Source organism: Gymnoscopelus microlampas (genome assembly GCF_963454915.1).
Source record: "Gymnoscopelus microlampas genome assembly, chromosome: 11".
Taxonomy (NCBI): Eukaryota; Metazoa; Chordata; class Actinopteri; order Myctophiformes; family Myctophidae; genus Gymnoscopelus; species Gymnoscopelus microlampas.
The window spans coordinates 37389155-37408186 of record NC_139948.1 but is presented as its reverse complement, the minus strand read 5'-3'; the positions used below and the strand labels follow the sequence as shown (position 1 = coordinate 37408186).

Genomic DNA, 19032 nt, shown 5'->3' with positions numbered 1-19032 from the left:
TCAACCTTGCTAATGTATCTACAGATCTGCTCTTTTTTCTTTTTTACAGCGCTACAGTGGTCCAGAACTCCATTAGCACCCTTATTAGCTGCACCCTTCCTTCCTGAGACAGACTGCATTAAAAGCCCATGTACTCTGTGCTTTGGCTGTCAAGACCTCTGGCCTTGTCCATTAGAATGGCATGGCACAGCCGGCATCCTAGGCTCCGGTGGGTTGGGGGTGGAAGTGGAGGAAACCCTCTGTGAGATCAGTGATGGAAACAGCGGGCTAAGAGCACAGCTTGACCCCGGGGTTTCGAGGATCTACAGTATGGGTCATGGAGGGGGGGACACCTTGGGGATCTAAAAGGGATCGAGTGCACAGCTGTTTTGTTTATGTGCCGCAGAAGTTCCACCCAGACAGAGAGGAAGAACCAGACACCAAATAGTTGCTAATGTGCTTTTAATGAGGTAACTGCAATCTTCTCTTCGGGAAACGCTCCATAACTACCCGAGATGGTCCATAGGTATTTGTAGTAATGGGTGAATAAAGACGTGTACAGCAGTCTGATGTTCAACGCTAATTAACCAGAATGGGTCTGGAGAGGATTCCTATCTCAGTACCTGCGTGAAAAATACAGTATACCCGTTAGCCCTATCCTCAAGGCTGTCAGAATTAATGACTTGTCCCCTACCCCCCCACACACCAGTATGGAGTCCCAGACAGGCCCCCCCTTTGGCGCCATCCCATGGTTCCCTATCCCCACCATCATTCTATCATCGTGACACATCTCACCTGCCGGAATCTTCCCTCTTAGCCCCCCCGCCCCCCCACAAAAAAACCTCAGCTCCTTGTCTGAGTGTCTGAAGTTGTTCCAACCGCACGCTCCCCACCAAACCAAAACACACTGACAGACAGACAGGCCTGCAGCCCTCAACTCTTTCCATACATACCACCACACGGCTGAAGAGACCCCTCCCCAGTCCTAAAACCACAACCCTTTCTGTCTCTCTCACGTTGTAGACAGACACCCTTACCTTCTCACCGCAAAGCGCCGGCAAGTTGTTTAAAGTTCTCTACTATACATACCGCAGTGGCAAGCCCTTTATGTTCCTGCTGAATCAGACAGACAGACAGACAGACAGACAGAAAGCTCTGCTTGGAGCTCACCGCTCAAGCCCTGAGGTCCAGAGCTGTGCTCCTGGAGGCAGGTCAGTGGAGTGTGGCGAGAACAGAGAGGGCTTGGAGTGGGGGGGGGCCTTTGGGGTGGGGGCCATGTGTAGACACGATTAGCGGTAACAGCAGTAGCACATGTAGCGGATGATTGCTGTCGTTTGGGTGGGAGGGGAAGTTAAACCATGTGGGCTCATCGGATGGCCGATGAAAATGTCCGTCACTCGCCGCCTCAATCCCAGTGCAGACGGACAGTGTCTGTGGTTTGCAGCGGAACATGCCTGACATGCCCGTTGATATGTTGCGTATGGTGGAAAGGTGCACGTTGCCGTGACGACAAGTGATGCATTTGCTACACAGTAAAATCCTAAGAGTTCATTTAACTCTTGAGAGTGTTTTGATAAGCACACATACTGTATGTTGAACCCCACGGTGCAGTGGTGTGACCTTTCAGCCGAATGCCACGTGCCAACAACACAGGTGTGCCTAACCATGCCAATTTATGCAGGTGCCACGCCATTGAAATCCATGAATGGAGTGTTTAGAATTTGGCACTGTATGCCAGTAATGCTAAAACCCACAACTTTTTTTTTTTTTTTTTTTTTACAACTCTCAGTGTTGTCTAGCTGGAATAAAGGAGCTTCGTCTCTGTGGAGTCCAGCTGCAACAGATAGCAAAGACAGCAGATGGTCAGTGAAGATCCTGAGTCTCTTCAAACCGTCTTTTGTTCTTCTCCGATCAGTCTCTTTGTGCTGCCATCAGGGTAGACAAAACAGTGCGGCTCGTTTGGACAATCCAGCCAATTAGGGAGACAGAGGTTTGGGTGGTGATGGTGGTGGTGGGTGGGGGGGGGGGTGGGGGGCTGAGTGCATCACTGAGCACACCCCAGCTAGTCACCCCTATCTCCTCTCCCTACCACCTGGATCCTGGATCAGCCCACCAAGGAGGAGCAGGGGGAAGAGAACACACACACACACACACAAACAAACGCGCACGCCGTTTCACACACAATAATTTTAATTAGGTATGTGGTGGATTGCGGTTTGCCAGTCATAATCACAGCCCTGGTGCCAATGACTTCATGTCCTGTCTGAGGGGCGATGTGTGCGTCTCTGTGCATGCGTGTACACAACACGTGCATGAGCGTTCATCCCCGACTGCCTCTCTCTCGTGAACAAAGGCTTTCTTTATCGGGTGAAACATAAAAGGCTTTCGCTGTGCGCCGGGAATCTACCTGACCCAAACCGTGTTCGTGTAGCGGCTGAGGGCGCACACAGGTTTGCGGGGAGAGAGTTTTGTGTGTTAATAATAATGGTGGCTGGCCAGCGTTGCCAGATTCTGCAAGAGAAACAAGCTGCCTGGTCTACAAAAACAAGCCCAAAAGAAGCGACTGGGACACGTGATCTCACACACAGGGGGGGGTCCCCCCATGCAGCAAAACAAGTTAATATAGTATCAAAATCTGTTGTACCACCTGTTGTACCTGTTGTACATCGGCTATTTGGAAAGCTGAACATAGCCGCATCGCATCAATCTTGAATGTTTTTTAAATATTTGGAGAAACATTTTAACTACACAAATCTTGCATCGGGTCCCTGGCACAAAATACTTTCAGATGGGGGTCCGCGGACAAATACATGCATATTAATTTGGGGGTCCACATGAAAATATTTCAGAACCACTGGTTTAAGCAACATTAGGAGGGAAGCCCAAATAAGCAACTAAACAAGGCCCTCCCCCCCCAAATAAACACAAAACCCGCAACTACCAATATTTACAAGCCCAAAGTCGCTTATAAATAAGCAGATTTGCCAAAACTGTTGCTGGCCCACCCAGCCCTGCTGAAGAAAACCAGTTGCCATTACGCCATGCAAACCCCCCCCAGTGCTGCGTCGTTATCCAGCTATTATTAGGGATTAGCATGCTTACTGAGCTTAGCATGACAACACACCGCCACCAACACTCAGTTCACCAGCATATTTTGAGGGAAGTTTGACTCCTCCTAGATAAACAAGCAGCTTAAAGCTGAGGTGGGAAAAGCTGGCGTGTGTCCCAGAGGCTGGCGAGGGGGCTGTGGAAGGAGGACCACCCCTGTGAGGGGACTGTACACAACATGGTCCTGGAGCCACAGCCATATTGGCTGAGGAGGTGGCGGAGCAATAAAGGCTAATTTATAGTCGCATGACCTGAACTACCCCCCCCCCCCCCCCTTTTTTTTTTTTTTTGGAAAATTCATCATTTTTGATACTTGTTGAAAAAGGCAAAGGACAAAGTATTATTCAAAAGAAAGATAATAGTCCCAAGGGTGTTCGTTAAAAGGTGTTCGTTATCATCAATGGCTCATTTTGATCTACAAAGGATCTTTGAGAATCCGGTGGTTAAAAAAAGTCTCTCTCTTTTGGTGATAATGAACATCTTGTTCAGCAGTGTGCACATCGTTCTATTCTTTCTTTTAGTAGACCTTTCATCTGTTCGGCACCTGCACACTGTGTGTGTGTGTGTGTGTGTGTGTGTGTGTGTGTGTGTGTGTGTGTGTGTGTGTGTGTGTGTGTGTGTGTGTGTGTGTGTGTGCGCACACGTGTGTGCAAGTTCTGTGTTGCGTGTGTCTGTGTTCTGCTTTTTTAATTAGCCTTGTTGGTCTCTCTCCAGCTCTGTCACGGTGGCAGTGTAATAGTATTGGGTGTGATGAAATGCAAGACTAATGTTAATCTATCTGACTGCGTAATGTGCGTATAGTGTTTGTTGGCTGTACGGCTGCTATGTCCAAGGGGTTCATTTGTTTGCTTCAGCGACTGTCTGTAGGATTGTTTGGTTTCGTGTGGTTTGCTGGCTCCAGGGTGGTTTATTTGGTCGGTCGTGGTTGGTTGGGTTTTTTTGTGGGCCACTGGGATTCTTTTGTGGTTTGTTTGGTTGTGTGTTAGTCTGTGTCAGCGGTAGGTTTGGTTATTTGCATGCAAGTGCGCTGTGTGTGTGTGTGTGTGTGTGTGTGTGTGTGTGTGTGTGTGTGTGTGTGTGTGTGTGTGTGTGTGTGTGTGTGTGTGTGTGTAGTGTAAGTTAAGGATATTCTGCTGGCTATGAGGCGGGGTCCTGTTTACAGAGCGGGTCCCAGCAGAGCCCAGATCTCTGACCCTAGCATTCCAGAACCGCCACTAATCGCCTCCGTCTGCGTGTTCTTCCACAGAGCACCCTCTACCACCACATCTCCCCTCCTCTCCATCTCTTTTCTCTCACCCCTGTCCACTCCCCAGTCGGCTCCCTTGTTTGTCAATTTTCCAGCCTTCTGGCCATCCATTTCAACCTACTTTCTGATTTGACACGTTATTGACGAGTACACACACTGAGCAGCATGCCCCCGAAGCATGCACATGAATAACTATCATCCACACCCCCTCCTCCTCATCCTTCTCCTCTTCCTCTCTGCTCTGCCTTTATTCACTTTCTCCATAGCTGCTTTTTTTTTTTTTTCTTGCCTTTGGGTCGTTGTTGTTCTCTCACAGTGAGCTCATTCTGGGCTGTGGTCATAGATGTGTAAATTAGAACCAGCAGAGTTTCTGCACTCGTACCCCTCCCTCCCTCTCTCTCTCTCTTTCTGTCTGTCCCTTTTGACTATTTGAAAGCATTCCTGCTTTGAGTATTGGGCCCATTTTGGCCCGTTTGTGTGAGACCTCCCCGCTTCTCCTCTCCTCTCCCCTCCTCTCCTCTCCTCTCCTACCACCCTTGCTTGGTTCCCCCTGGCGGGCCTGCCCGCCTGGCTGGCTGGCTGGCTCCGTCCTGCTCTGGCTCCTCTCAATCCGTCTTGGCCAGGTGCAGAGGTTTGCTCACAGCTGCATGACAGATGATGTGAGGGGGCTGGAGAGTGCTTTGTGCCTTGTTGTGAAAGCCGTTTAGGGGCCGCTGTAAAGGCATGAAGGTTGACTGCGAGCGGCAAGAGGAACTGGGGTTTTGGCGTGGCGGGGTTGTATGCGCGTGATGCAACTCAGCTTTACTGCGTTGTTGTGGGTTTCCTGTCCACCCTGTGGCGTTTGTTTGCGATGTGTCTTTGTTGTGCCTTCCACAAACATGTTGTAAACGTCAGGGACTGAGATCGGCGTTTGACTGTCACATTTTGTTATTGGAGGAGCTCCGCAGAACATCCTTTTGCTACAGTAGAGTATAGCCTTTGGTTTGTGGCCATTTACAGCTCTTGTCTGTTTGTGGGTTTGACAGAAAGCAAACACAGAAGAAGCCATCGGTATTGGCCGGGGGGTGAGGTAATAAAAAACACACTGCTATCTGGCTGAGTGCTTCATGGCGCCCATTAGGCCTGCAAATGTATTGAAAATCCTCCACTAAGGGGTCCGTGGTCTGATAATAACCCACAGACCCCGGCACTTTGGATCTGACTGTAATGGAGAATCTGTCCATTACTGCGCTGACAACACAGCAAAGAACATTGATTATTCTCAGACGACCGGCTATATCCTGAACCCCCCCCCCCCCCCAACTCCCCCATGAAGACAGGGCAAGAGGTTGATGGATGGAGAGGAGCCACTGGCCAGCCGCGAAGGAAGTAAAGTAGCGAGGCATCCTAATGGGTCAGACCTCTGACCGGGGCAGTGTGCGGCAGTGTGTGTTCTTGTTAATGTGTGTCAAATGAACGGCATAAAGACTTTAAAAGCAAACCTCCCTCGACTAGACTTGAGCTTTATTGAAACGGATGTGCGGTCGCTGCCAGCCCTTGACCCGCTGCTGGACAGTGATGCATTGATTGTTGAGAAGGGAGTGTTGTTGGTTATTATTATAGGCTCTGCCAGTGTGTCTGTCGACCCACATTGGCACGTCTAATATGAAAATCTGGGACAAAGGTGATTCCCTGCCAGCGTGAGGCCCGCACAGATGAAGCATTAACCACTTTCCAACCTGGCGTCCCAATTTTGGGCAGTCATTATAGGGGAAATAATAATGAAAAATAAAGACTTCCTAAAGTTTTCAAAAAGCTAATCTACAAGCTCGCAACGCCTCACACCGTGGCATGTCGTGAGCTACTGTATGTTCAGAAATGTTCTACGGTTTTCCTAAATAGCGACAGTTAATACTTAATGACACAGCACCGGTTGACAGAATGTGTACCTGATCGTATCAGGTAGGCTTTAAGTTCCATATCTCTCTCCAGTCTCGTTGCAGGGCCCCACCCGGGGATCGTTGTCGGCGATACATACAACCCGATAAGAGGATTAAAGTGTATGCTGGTGCTTTTCTGTGAAGGTGGCAGGAAGGGAACCCTCATGCAAGAGATTTTCTGTGGAATCCTACGTGGGAAATCCCACGAGTAACTCTATCTGACTGTCAGAAGGGACTTTCATCAAACATTCGTCCTGCTTTGAACCCCATGTAGGCTAGTTAAAACTAGTTGAAATGACGCTCATCGGGGCCACAGGGTTTCTGGAGAAGCATTTCATATGATTAACGATAATGGTTTGGTTTGACTTGTCAGGATCTGTATTGACTGGAAAACGGGTGGGCGGGGGGACAGAACCGTGGTCAGAACTACAGCAGGATTTCCACATTATGTCTGTGAATGGATGCCATGTCATAAATCTCTTTTTCGAGTCGTGCGTGTTGTTGGCGTGTGCGGGAGCGTTCCGTTCCGTATGTGCGCGAGGAGCTAAAGATAGCCGAGTGGAGGTGCGTGTGATGCCAGTAGATGATGTGGATGAGTCGATGAGATGAGCGAGAGATCAGGGTCAGACCAGAGCGATGTTTTCCCTATCACTCTGGCACGCTCTCGCTCTCCCTCTCCCTCTCTCTCTGCTCTCTCTTTCTATCCGCTCTCTCTCTCTCTCTCTTGCTCTTGTCGTCACACAACCGCTATCTGCTTGCAACCTGTTTGTGCTCTGTCGCTCTGTTGTCTTTCAAGTCTCCTTGGGGTGACTAATCTATAGAAAGTATTTTTTTGAACTATCCCTTTAAAGAGCACTAAGCTTTAAAAAAAAAAAAAAAACTATTTTTAATCTATGTTTGGTCTCTCTGTCAGAGCAACTTGACCTCCAGAGCAGCAGAGGTCACCAGGAGACAGTGTTTAATACTGTTCTACTGTTTACTGTAACTGGAGCTGATCCGATGTGTTTGGACTGTATCCAACCAATCATACAGCCATTCTGACCTTCCTTCACAGTAAAACATTCCTCAGTATATTAACTCTGACAGTGTAACAAATGTACCTACATAGGTCCATATGGGTCAATTTTGACACGTATGGACACGTTTGTGCTGTGATAACATCAGAGACATGGATGTCTTAAACCATGGGCAATCCTATTATGTCTGTTGCTCATTGCCAATGGACTGCCAGTAAACCCAAATGATAGACAGTAATGACTCCAGTCATGTTGATCATCTTTAATCTACTCAGAAATCAGTGATTCATGCCCTGTCGTTTAGTCACTGAACGACTGGGCATGAATCACTGATTTCTGTGTAGATTTCGATATGATCGAAATACTACTAAACTTTAGTGTTTAGTAGTATTTTACATGTAAAACAGGAACCCAGCAAGCACAATAACGTCATGATGACGTTATGATGACGCCCGGTCATCACCCCGGTGACGTTCAGGACTAGGCCAGATCACAGCCCATATGGGGATGATCTTTACGTCATTTACAGGACGTCATCACCGGGACATCATATGGACATTTGGACAGCAATTTTGGGTGATGAGAATGTGTTTAGATGACGTCCTGGAAGTGACGTTTTTGTGGTCAGGATTAATTTTGGTTGAAATCAGGTGATATTCTGGGCCAGATCTGACTTGCCTTGGTTTGACTTGATCTAGCCCCAATCGAGACGTCACTGATTGGTCCGGGTCCTGACTGTGCTTGCTGGGAATAGTAGGAAAAGTAATATACAGTAAAACAAGGACTTTGGCACTGATATAGCCTGGCATGGCCAGACTATATCACTGCAGCGATTTTACAGGATTAGCTCCGGACACACACACACACACACACACACACACACACACACACACACACACACACACACACACACACACACACACACACACACACACACGCCACAGCATGTATTACAACAGCTTATACAATATATGACATTTCATTATGTGTGTGTGTGTGTGTGTGTGTGTGTGTGTGTGTGTGTGTGTGTGTGTGTGTGTGTGTGTGTGTGTGTGTGTGTGTGTGTGTGTGTGTGTGTGTGTGTGTGTGTGTGTGTGTGTGTGTGTGTGTGCGTGTGTGTGTGTGTGAGAGAGAGAGAGAGAAAGGGCATACATACTGTACAGGCATTCATGTACATACACAGCATGCATGTACAGTGCATGTGTATACTGTGTGTTTTATGTGCTGTTCATGCTGGCCTGCTTGAGAGTGAATGTAAAGTCACGTAGCCTAAAGAGATTCCCTGGCAGGGTCCAGTGTTTGTGCCTGGGTCTGTTCCAGCCAGCAGCCAAGCAGCCTGGGGATGAGAGAGACTCGAGAGGTTAATCATTAGTCCCATGCTCTGCCTGCATTCCATGGGTGGAGAGTGGAGCATGGGATAGGGGCTGGGACGAGGCCTCTTGCAGAGCTATGGGGACAGCTATCAGTTTAAAGTCCAGAGTAGCGATAAAAGCCACAGAGATCTGAACTCGCTGCCAACTCTCAATGCCAAGAAATCGCTTGTTGTCATCTTTGAGGAAAAGAAGAAAAAAAAAACAGAAGAGGTTTGCAGGACTTTTACCCACTGAACTTTCACCGTGCGGGCGGGGCTGATAGGTTTGTTTGCATAAGTAGGCTAGGCCTTGACATGCCCCCTTGACACAGCCATATTTATTTTAAACGGTGACCGGGCAAGGAAGTGATAGTGGAAATAAAAGAAGGTGAATAGTTAATATTAGACTAGGTCTACTTAAACCGAAGGTCACCGCTTTTTTGAACGGAACACTGCTGCATTGTTCTCTCCGCCCTGCTCTTCTTTCATTCACAGAGTTTATTACGTTTGTGTAAAAAGCCTGCTTTCACCGCACTGTCATTTTCTGTGTAATATGCTCCCCCAAATCCTCTCTCCGCCTCCACTCCCCCCTCATTTATCCTTTTATTCTGTGCCCCGTCATGGACCTGTAACCCCCTATGTCTTTCTGCCGGTGCGTTTCCCCCGTCTCCCAGCTCTTCTCTGGAGGAAAGCAGCTATGTGCGGAATTCTAGATTCTCAGAGGAATCTGCAAATCCTGTCAGCGGATGACTGACACACTTAGAGCCCGCCCCCCTCCTCATGTTGCACCCCGTACCCCCATTCTCATACCATTCAGTGAGGAGACAAGAGGCAGGACAAAGGCCACCTTTGTCCGAGCCCACTGTACCATCTTTCTCTCTCACTTTCATCTTACACACACACACACACACACACACACACACACACACACACACACACACACACACACACACACACACACACACACACACACACACACATGCAGAAGCACAGATATTCATCTAGCCATCTTTTGTTTCTTTTTTGCCTCGTTATCTTTATTTAACCCGTTAAGACCTGAGGCCGATTCTAAAAATGTCTTCTAAATCCTTTAACAGTTTTCTGAAAAACCTTTGTTGCTATATCAGTGGTTCCCAGACTTATTCATGTCAAGGACCCCCAAAATGATATGTATTAGGCCGCGGACCCCCATCTCAAAATATTTTGTTCCAGGGACCCCCAGAAGCAAAAAAAATAGTTTTAAATGTTCACTTTAAAAAAAGATTTGCACAAATTGTCACGATTTAAAAAATATAACAGATCTACAAGCTCATGCGCTGTGAGCTTGTGTATCTGCTATTTTTCAATAGTCAAAGTATAAAATAATGATTAAAGTGGTTAAAATATAGCAAAAATCTAAAATGACACAGATGCTTTCCCAGTTTGAATGGGTTAAAAATGTTTCTTCATCTAACCCCCCCTGCCCTTCTCTCTCCCGTCTGTCATCATCAGCCTCCATTCCATTCTTTGCGTGTGAGCTGAAGGCGGTCACGGCGTACAGGAGGGGGCTCTTCTGCGGCGACTCCACCATCACCTACCCTTACGTGGAGAGAGAGGCCATCCCTGACAGCCTGCTCATCGCTGGGGGCATCGTCATTACTGGCCTTACGGTAGGAGGCGTTATGCATGTTAATTGGAACGTGATAATAAAGTAGGGCTGATGACACGGTTAGTTGGCGAGACAGTCACCTTAAAAAAAAACATTAAGACCTGAGGCTGATTCCGCAAATGCCTTCTAAATTAGTAGTTCTCACACTTTCGAGATTTTTCAAAAAAATATTCAAAAATAGCAGATGTACAAGCTCGCAGCGCGGCACGAAGTGACGCGCTGTGAGCTTGTATATCTGCTGTTTTTGAATAGCCAACGCAAAGATCTAAAGTGATACAGATGCTTTCCCAGTTTTAATGGGTTAAGTTGGTCTATTTAGCTGCTGTCATCATGTTAGCATGGTTTCACAATACTGTTCTACTGTTTGGTTTCACAAACAGTCAGTTTATGTTTTACTTTCTTTTCACTCATGTTTTGTTAAATCAATGTTTTCTCTTTCAAATAAATCCGTGCCGTAAAATGCATTGCAAGTTAACACAATGGTAAGGTGTCAAATCAAGGTGCAATAAAGTTCATTGTGTTGGATTACTGTAGTATGTATCTCACGCAAGTTTCAAGTCGCTACAAGTCGATTCGCATGCTGTTCTGAACTGATTGGAATCCAATGGCTTCCTCGGAAATATAAAAATGATACTTGGCTTGCGAGCTAGTTCAGGCAGATACTACACTCGAGAGATATACCCGCACGCGCATCATTATGTAGGCGATGGATATGCGAAGCATCTGCAACACTGACGTGTGTCAAGCAGCTGACGGACTTGGCCGTCTGTTTAAGCTCACCTCATTCACTGTTGATCCTCTTGCTGTCAGTTCAACTGAAGGTTGTTATGCGTTCTGCACCTCTGCTTTCCCCTAAGGGATCTGTTTTCCCCTGAGGGGGTTTTGTTTTACATGTATATCAATCAATCAATCAATCAGCTTTATTGTGACAACAACGCAATTACATGTAACGGTGAGGTGAAACTCTTTGTTTATGCAGGCGTTCCCGTTTTGCAGCTCAAGGAGCAAAATAAAAGAATTAGAAGCAAAGAATGGAACACAAAATGAGCACAAAAAGCCTGAAAAAGCAGCATCTTAAAAATCAGTATCTTGTCATATGTTTCCCTGCTCTTAAATGGTTGTCTTCTAATGTGCTGAGCAGAGAGTAATGCATTTATATAGCCTTAACGCCAAGATCAAATATAATATTTACACTTGTATTAACATTTTATAAATCAAATGCTTTCAATCTTTTTATGAGTTATCTCAGTGGTTCTCAACCCGACCATTTTCCAATGCATATCGTAGATCAGTCAGATAACTGTTATCTGACTGATCTACGATGTGCAATGGAAAATGGTCGGGACCCTGCAGTAATGTAAGGTATACTGTTAGTTTTAGTCAGTATGCTAAACATGCCAGACCACTGGTATGGTCCTTTAAAACTCTATTCCGCTGTAACCTAGGCTCACTGTTATAATACGTAGACGGCTGTGCAAGCTCGCTGTGGAAGGCCAACCTCTCCTCTCTGTGTTTGTCTTCCCTCTCAGATTGCACTGGGCGAATGCTACCGGGTGCGCTTTCGAGGCGTGCACTCGCGGGCCTTCGTGCGTAACCGTTACGTTTCCTGCTTGTACAAGGAGCTGGGCAGCTTCCTGTTCGGCTGCTGCGTGGGCCAGTCGCTCACCAACATGGCCAAGCTCAGCGTGGGCCGCCTGCGGCCCAACTTCCTCTCTGTGTGCAACGTCACCTACGCGTCTCTCAACTGCTCCCCGGGGAGCTATGTGCCCCACGTCACCTGCAGGCAGCCCAACCTTAAGATGGTTGAAGAGGCCAGGTTAGTAGTTTTGTGCGTCTGCGTGTGTGTATTTACATAAAGAGTGTTTTATTATCTAAGGGTGTGGTTGTGTGGTACAGTGTGATTCAGGAGCCTCAAGGAGTTTCTAATATTCACTCACTCACTATGTTTTTGTTTTTCAGGAAGTCATTTTTCTCAGGGCATGCTTCCTTCGCAATGTACACCATGCTGTATCTGGCGGTAAGTTATTACACTTCACACGCGCACGCTCACGTGCACTCGCGCAATATCCGTTATATGACCTTGGCATTCACCTGGGCGTTCTGTGTTTGTTTTCTAATGTTTGTTGTGTAATTACCGGGTGCGTTTCCAAGGCAGAGGGGAGCGTCGCACACCGCTCACTTTCACTCGGCGTTCAAGTCGGACGGCGTTGCGCGCTCGGGTCCCCAAGATCACTGTGTACAAAAACACACACATGACTAATCACACACGCTGCACGCAAACACACAGACACGTGCTACGGCATACGCCTGTGCTCATTTGAATGAGGGGGGAGGCCTCTGGGAATGGCAATCCTTGAACAACATCACACTTCAAAATGGAAATAGTTAGAAAGAAAGAGAAAGAGAGACCAAAAGAGGGAGTGGGGTGGGCGGGGGGGGGGGGGGGGGTTCAGAGAATGAGTGAGAAGGTTTTCCAGAGGGAACATGAATGGATGAAGAGACGATGCATTGCAGACAGAAGAAGCCTTGTTGTAGGTCTGCTTTAAAGGAAGGGGTGGGGGGGGGGGCATTGGATGGCTGTGTTTTCTGCTGGGAGATGGACAGACTTCTTTCAGCAGGAGATTCCCCATACGCACGCACGCACGCACGCACGCACGCACGCACGCACGCACGCACGCACGCACGCACGCACACACACACACACACACACACACACACACACACACACACACACACACACATTCTCTTCACTTCTTTCTCTCCATTCCTTACTCTCTCCCTCTCTCTCTCTCTGCATTACCCAGGAGTTGTGGGAACACTGTGAAGGAGGAACATCAAAAGAACACCGTTCACATTGTTAACCTACCCTCCTCATTAACTTTAGTTAGAGGTTTGCAAGTAGTGACCACATTTAGGAGGGAAATGTGGAATTGCTGAGTGGATGAACTGTTCTCAGAGCAGAAATAGCATTGGAAATTACTATCAATACATTTCTTTGCTTCTCTCCCCCGATGTTTGCCTGCTTCCCACCCTAACAAAAACAACTCCTCTGTTCTCACCGTCCGGAGAGAGGCGAGCACAATGAGGAGGGGAAGAGATAGAAAGAGGGGATGAAAGACTAGTGAAGAGCAGTTGAGAGTGGTCTGAGTTCTCTCTCCTCTTGTCATCTGCCTTCATCCACACACCCCTTTCTAATTCCTATATGCAATTCTTTGTTTTTGTTTATTATCTCCGCAAGGTCGAAGGCAGTGGGGGAAGATTATGTTCTTGCCCCTTGTTTGTCTTGTCTGTCTGCCTCTTTGTCTGCAGCTAATCTAGCAAACCGCTGGTTCAATCAGTGCCAGATTTATTGTGCATGCTGCCAGTAGTTCATTGAAGTAACTACCTGGTATTCATGTATTGTGAATTTATTTTTTAGAACTCACATTTCATGCTGGAAGTCAATGGAGGTCAGTTTGGGCTGAATCTTTCCCCGAATATGGAGATGACTGACATACTGACGACATAGAGATGACTGTTAGACATAGACATAGAGATACGCGCTCCACTGACTGCATGCGCCTTTCTAGTTAGTCTATAATCCAGGGGTTACATGCTTTGCTCAGAAGGGCACTTCAATGGTGGGATCGCACCAGTAAACCTCTGGTCCCAAGTACACTGCACCGCTGGCTCTCAATATACTTCCACGCTATCAAACACAAGCACGCACGTCGCACGCGCGCACGGGATACGGTTGCTGCTTGCTAGTGTTTCAGCAGACTGTAGCCAGCCCAGAGGGTGTGTATAACCTGCAGCTACATGCCACCCTGTCTGGGGCCAGCTGCTTGTGTTTGAGGCAGGAAGAGTGACACCTGCTCCCCATGAGGAGAAAGAGAGATAGAGAGAGAGAGAGAGAGAGGGAGGAGAGAGAGAGAGAGAGCAATTGAGACAGAGAGAGGAATGTAGGCCACATGTTTGGTATTGGTTGACGGGCCCAGACAGACCAGCTCATAAACATAGTGGTACATCTAAATCACATTCAGCCCTGACCCCCGTTGACATACACAGCGTCTCTCTGCACCGCTGCTGAAGGATGGGCGCGAGGGGCAGGTTAAGACAGGGGGTTAAGACCCCCACTGTGTACTCGCGCGTGTGTGCGTGCGTGCGTGCACGCGTGTGTGTGTGTGTTTGTTTTGTACGATACAAAACGTTATAAAAACCTATATATTTATGTAATAGACATATGCAAACACATGAATAAATATTATTATTCACTAAATAATGTTATGACATAATGATATAGATACAACCAATATAGATAATTATAGATAATTATAGATAATTATAGATCATTAGAATGAACACAGATGAACAACACCATAAAACATGTCACTACTACACAATGGAGTGGGTTATTTTCATTTTATTCTGACGCATGCAGCTACGTACTGAGCCGAGCCCTCTCTCTGTCTTGTCCTTGCACACGTGCGCACACTCACATGTCCATTGTTTCCACTTTTTCCGTTTTGTATTATTTGACACACGGTCGCTTCCACTTCTCCCCCACAGTTCTACCTGCAGGCGCGGCTGACGTGGCGAGGAGCCCGGCTGTTGCGTCCACTGCTGCAGTTCCTCCTGGTGCTGATCGCCATCTACACCGGCCTGAGCCGAATCTCCGACTACCGGCACCACCCCTCTGACGTGCTCACCGGCTTCATCCAAGGAGGACTGACAGCATACTGGGTGGTACGTAAGCGCAAGGAGGCTATAGGGCCAGTCGGGTGTAGTTTCTTTGCATTTTCAGCATTTGTTCCGTTGCACAGTACCGACTATGGTGGAAGCATTTGGACACAGTCAGATCCGGATTTTTTTTTAAATATATATATTTTTTTTTTTAAATTGCAGATGCGATGCGTTGTGAGCTTGTAGATCAGATATCTTTGCTGTTTGTTTCATAAGTGGTTAACCCATTTAGACCTGGAACACCTATATGTCGTTATACCTTTCAAGCCGGGAACACCTCTGTGTGTAGTTGTTGCTATATACAGTATATATAGCAACATAACTTTTTAATACAAATTTGAAGTTTATCAGAAAACTTAGGTCAGGATTTAGAAGCCGTTTTTAGAATCCGCCTCAGGTCTAAATAGTAGGATAGGGAATAATTACTACAACAAACTCACCAGTCAGAATCGTTGCTCCCCCCCACACCACCCCCCTCACTCTCATTTTAATAATGAATGTTTATTGTGTGAACACTGAACAGTTTGTGACTAATAGTTATTTCCCTCTCATACCTCTGTTTACAGAAGTAGTCTAAACAATAGGCCCGTTCTCTCATTTCACCACATCTGATCCACCTGTTTATAAATATTGCGACATTGACAGCATGTGTGGTCTGTGGATTTCTTCCTGACATATTTTGTGTGTGTGTGTGTGTGTGTGTGTGTGTGTGTGTGTGTGTGTGTGTGTGTGTGTGTGTGTGTGTGTGTGTGTGTGTGTGTGTGTGTGTGTGTGTGTGTGTGTGTGTGTGTGTGTGTGTGTGTGTGTGTGTGTGTGTGTGTTTGTGTACTTTATGTGTCTCTGCAGGCCTTCTACATCTCGTCCATGTTTAAGCCCTGTCCCCGCCAGGGCATGTCCCCCGCCAGCACCTCTCTGGAGAGCCCCCTGTCTAGTCAGCAGACTGTCTGTTAGCCTCCCTCCTTCCGGGGGAAACCAGAGGAGAAGAGAGGATGGACTACAGAAAGACAGACAGGCGCAGGCAAAGAGAAAGGGAGCGAATGTCAGATAGTATAGATGAGCAGAAGATGGACGGATGGCGAGAGACAGACTGAGAGAGAGAGATCTAAACTTAGAGAGAGGAGGAAGGATGTGGTGACTGAGAGATGGAGTCAGTACAATCTAACACGTACACACGGACACGCATTCAAACATGCAGTCCCACACACCTGGCCATATAACCACACGCAATCATCTAACACATCACACAGTGTGAAATAGAAGAAGCACATATGACTGTAGAGCAAACCCGTCCAGGAGAACTACAAAGAAATATTACAGATATTTTTTATATATATGTGAAAAGAATATATATAGTATATATATATATATACAATTGTGTTTTTGTTTTTTATTTTAGACAAAGCTGCTAATAATGTTGATAATTCCCGCAGTTTTGAGCTGAGCGTGCTTCCCTCCGCGATGGAAGCTCGCCGTCAGTGCCTTAGGTTGGCTTCGAGAGAATCATTGTGAAAGTTTTTATTCTTTTCCTGTGTCGTTGGGAGAGAACGACGTCTCGCAGAAAGAACGACACCTCGCCGCCGGCCTACTGTAAGCATCACCAAACCTCCGATGACAAAGACTTTGGTCGCTCGGTGGCAAAGCGACAGAACCTGCGTTTGATACTTGCATGTGGCGACTCCCAACGCCTCACTTTAACCACTTAAAACCCTCTATTCCTAGTCAAACGGAGTTACAACTGTACTTGGGCCGTCTACACCAGATCTCCTCGGCAAAAAAAGCCGAACTACAAGCTCACATCGCGACGCGTTGTGAGCTTGTAGATCGGCTATTTTCAAATAGCTGATTCATATGTTTAAAGTGCTCATGTGGCCCATAGTTGCTTCTTTTGGGCTTGTTTTCCTAGACCTGGTTACTTCTTTCTCTCACAGAATCTGGCAACACAGCTTGTAGATCGGCTATTTTTGGCGACTGTCCCCCCCCCCCCCCCCAGAATAGGCAGAATGCTGGGGGGGTTCAAGGGGTTAAATACTTTGACCCAAGCAACGAGGCAGTGTCCTGTGTTTCCATCGTGCATCTTTCTTTCGCCAGTAGCCCAGGAGTGACCCGGGAGTTATGTTGTTCGGCTAGGTTACGTCCCCCCCCCTCCCCCTCCCCCTCCCCCTTGCCTCGCCGCCCCCCTTCTGTGTACTAAACCACTTTAGCTGTGCCTTTTAGAGGCAGAGCTGTGACTGAACTCTGTAACCTTTGCCTTTTTCTTGCCCCTGTGAACTTCCAACCTCTGAGCTGCACCTTGAATTATGCCACTCGCACAAGAGAGCCACCGTGGCCTGTGCACAGTCAAATCCTCAGTGTTCATTTACAAGCAGAATTACACTTTAGTAGAGGTTTGGGTTGTGTTGTGTCGTTACCTTGCCATGGTGTAACTCCAAATACTAATGAGGTATCTTGCGGCGTTGATGGGAAATTGATGTTCCAAAATAGTCTCTTCGTTGACGAACACCGACAAAGCTGCCAATGTGGAACATTACAAAATACTTTTTTTCAGATCCACAAATCTAGTCCAGGTTTTCTTCCAAATTCAAATGGTAAAAGAAAATGCGGTGTCTGGTTTTGTAATGCTACATGTAGCGAGAGAATCTGCTTTGTTTGCATTCATTTGTGTGTTACAAGACTGACTTTGAGACTTGATTCAATGTGATTTAAGTCAACGAGGAGACTATTTTGGATCAATTGCTTATCAATGTAGCAACTATTGAAGCTCACCAATATTTGGAGTTACATCATGGTAAGGTAACTGTCTACCAAAGTGTTATTTTTCTGTACAAATGTAACCAACATTTGGGTTAAGCGCTGAGGATTTTATGGTGTGGCAGCCGGGAGGCCCTACTGTGCGTCTTTATTAATAGCACTTGAACGTACGTAATGGAACTTTCTAATTGTAATCAATATTATATATATTTTTTATCTCAAGTGAATAATCAGTGTTTATTTCTCATGTCAGACTTATACAAATATATGTTGTTGAAATTGTTGAAATGTTAAAATTGAATGTAAATAGTAACTACATTTTATAAACCACACACCGAATTTTTAAAAACAAGTGTTAGTGCCATTTTTGGACAGTTTTTACATGTTTCTGTGAGTGTGTTGATCAGGTACGGAAAGTGTGTTATTGTATCTATTGTCATAACTACTAGACTGAGCCAGAGATATTATCAGAAAGCTATATTTTTTTTGTTTCCAGTTATTATTGTTGTGTGTATTGTCCTCTCTGTGAATGCCAGAAAGGCGGAAATAACCACTGTACTCAAGAAAAGAAAACAACAACCAAACCAATAAAATGAATGTTGAATATTTGTACTTTATTTTGCCCACTGTAACTTTAGTGTGTCGTGTCAGTCTTGTTGTGCCCCAGGCCCCTTTAATGCCTTCCAGACACACACATTTAATTTAGTTATTATGGTATTCATGTCATTTCAGAACTCAGAACTAGCTGCTCTCATGGGGGGTTGATTAAATGAGCCATTTGTACGTAAGACAGTGGTAAGACATTAATTGTTACACACATCGAGACCCATGGTCCTTCTGGGAGGTGTTTGTGTGTGGGGACAAGGGGAGGGGGCAAGATTAAACCAAATCTAAACACTGAATAAATGATTTAACCCCCTTTTACTAGGGCTTTTTTGGGTAACTTGTATAGTGCTGCCTTCTCCCTAGAGCAGTGTTGGAAGAAGTACTCACATGTTTTACTTAAGTAAAAGTAGTAGTAACACAAGGTAGAAATGTTCTGTTATTACAAGTAAAAGTCCGGTATTCAAAATTTACTTGAGTAAAAGTAGAAAAGTGTTGGCATCAAATATATATTTAAAGTACTAAAAGTAAAAGTACTTGTTAGGCAGAATGTCCCATTTCACGTTTTCAAAATGTATAGAAATCTTCAGATATTTTAAAATGTTCAAACAGCCGAAGTATATTAAGTGTTGACGTGGTTAATGTATGTAATGTAATAATCAAAATCAGCAAAGTAACTAGTAACTAACGTT

The 19032-nt window shown here is 46.1% G+C and overlaps 1 protein-coding gene across 1 annotated transcript in view; it reads left to right on the top strand.

Moving 5' to 3' along the window:
* The window catches only part of ppap2d (phosphatidic acid phosphatase type 2D), a 23284-nt gene extending 4930 nt beyond the window's left edge, over positions 1-18354 (top strand). Inside the window, exons 2-6 of the mRNA XM_084072744.1 lie at positions 10111-10268; positions 11797-12083; positions 12227-12284; positions 14816-14992; positions 15836-18354. Coding sequence (XP_083928870.1) covers positions 10111-10268; positions 11797-12083; positions 12227-12284; positions 14816-14992; positions 15836-15940 — 785 coding nt within the window. The 3' untranslated portion in view covers positions 15941-18354. The remainder of the gene's footprint in view (positions 1-10110; positions 10269-11796; positions 12084-12226; positions 12285-14815; positions 14993-15835) is intronic.
* Positions 18355-19032: the final 678 nt, after the last annotated feature.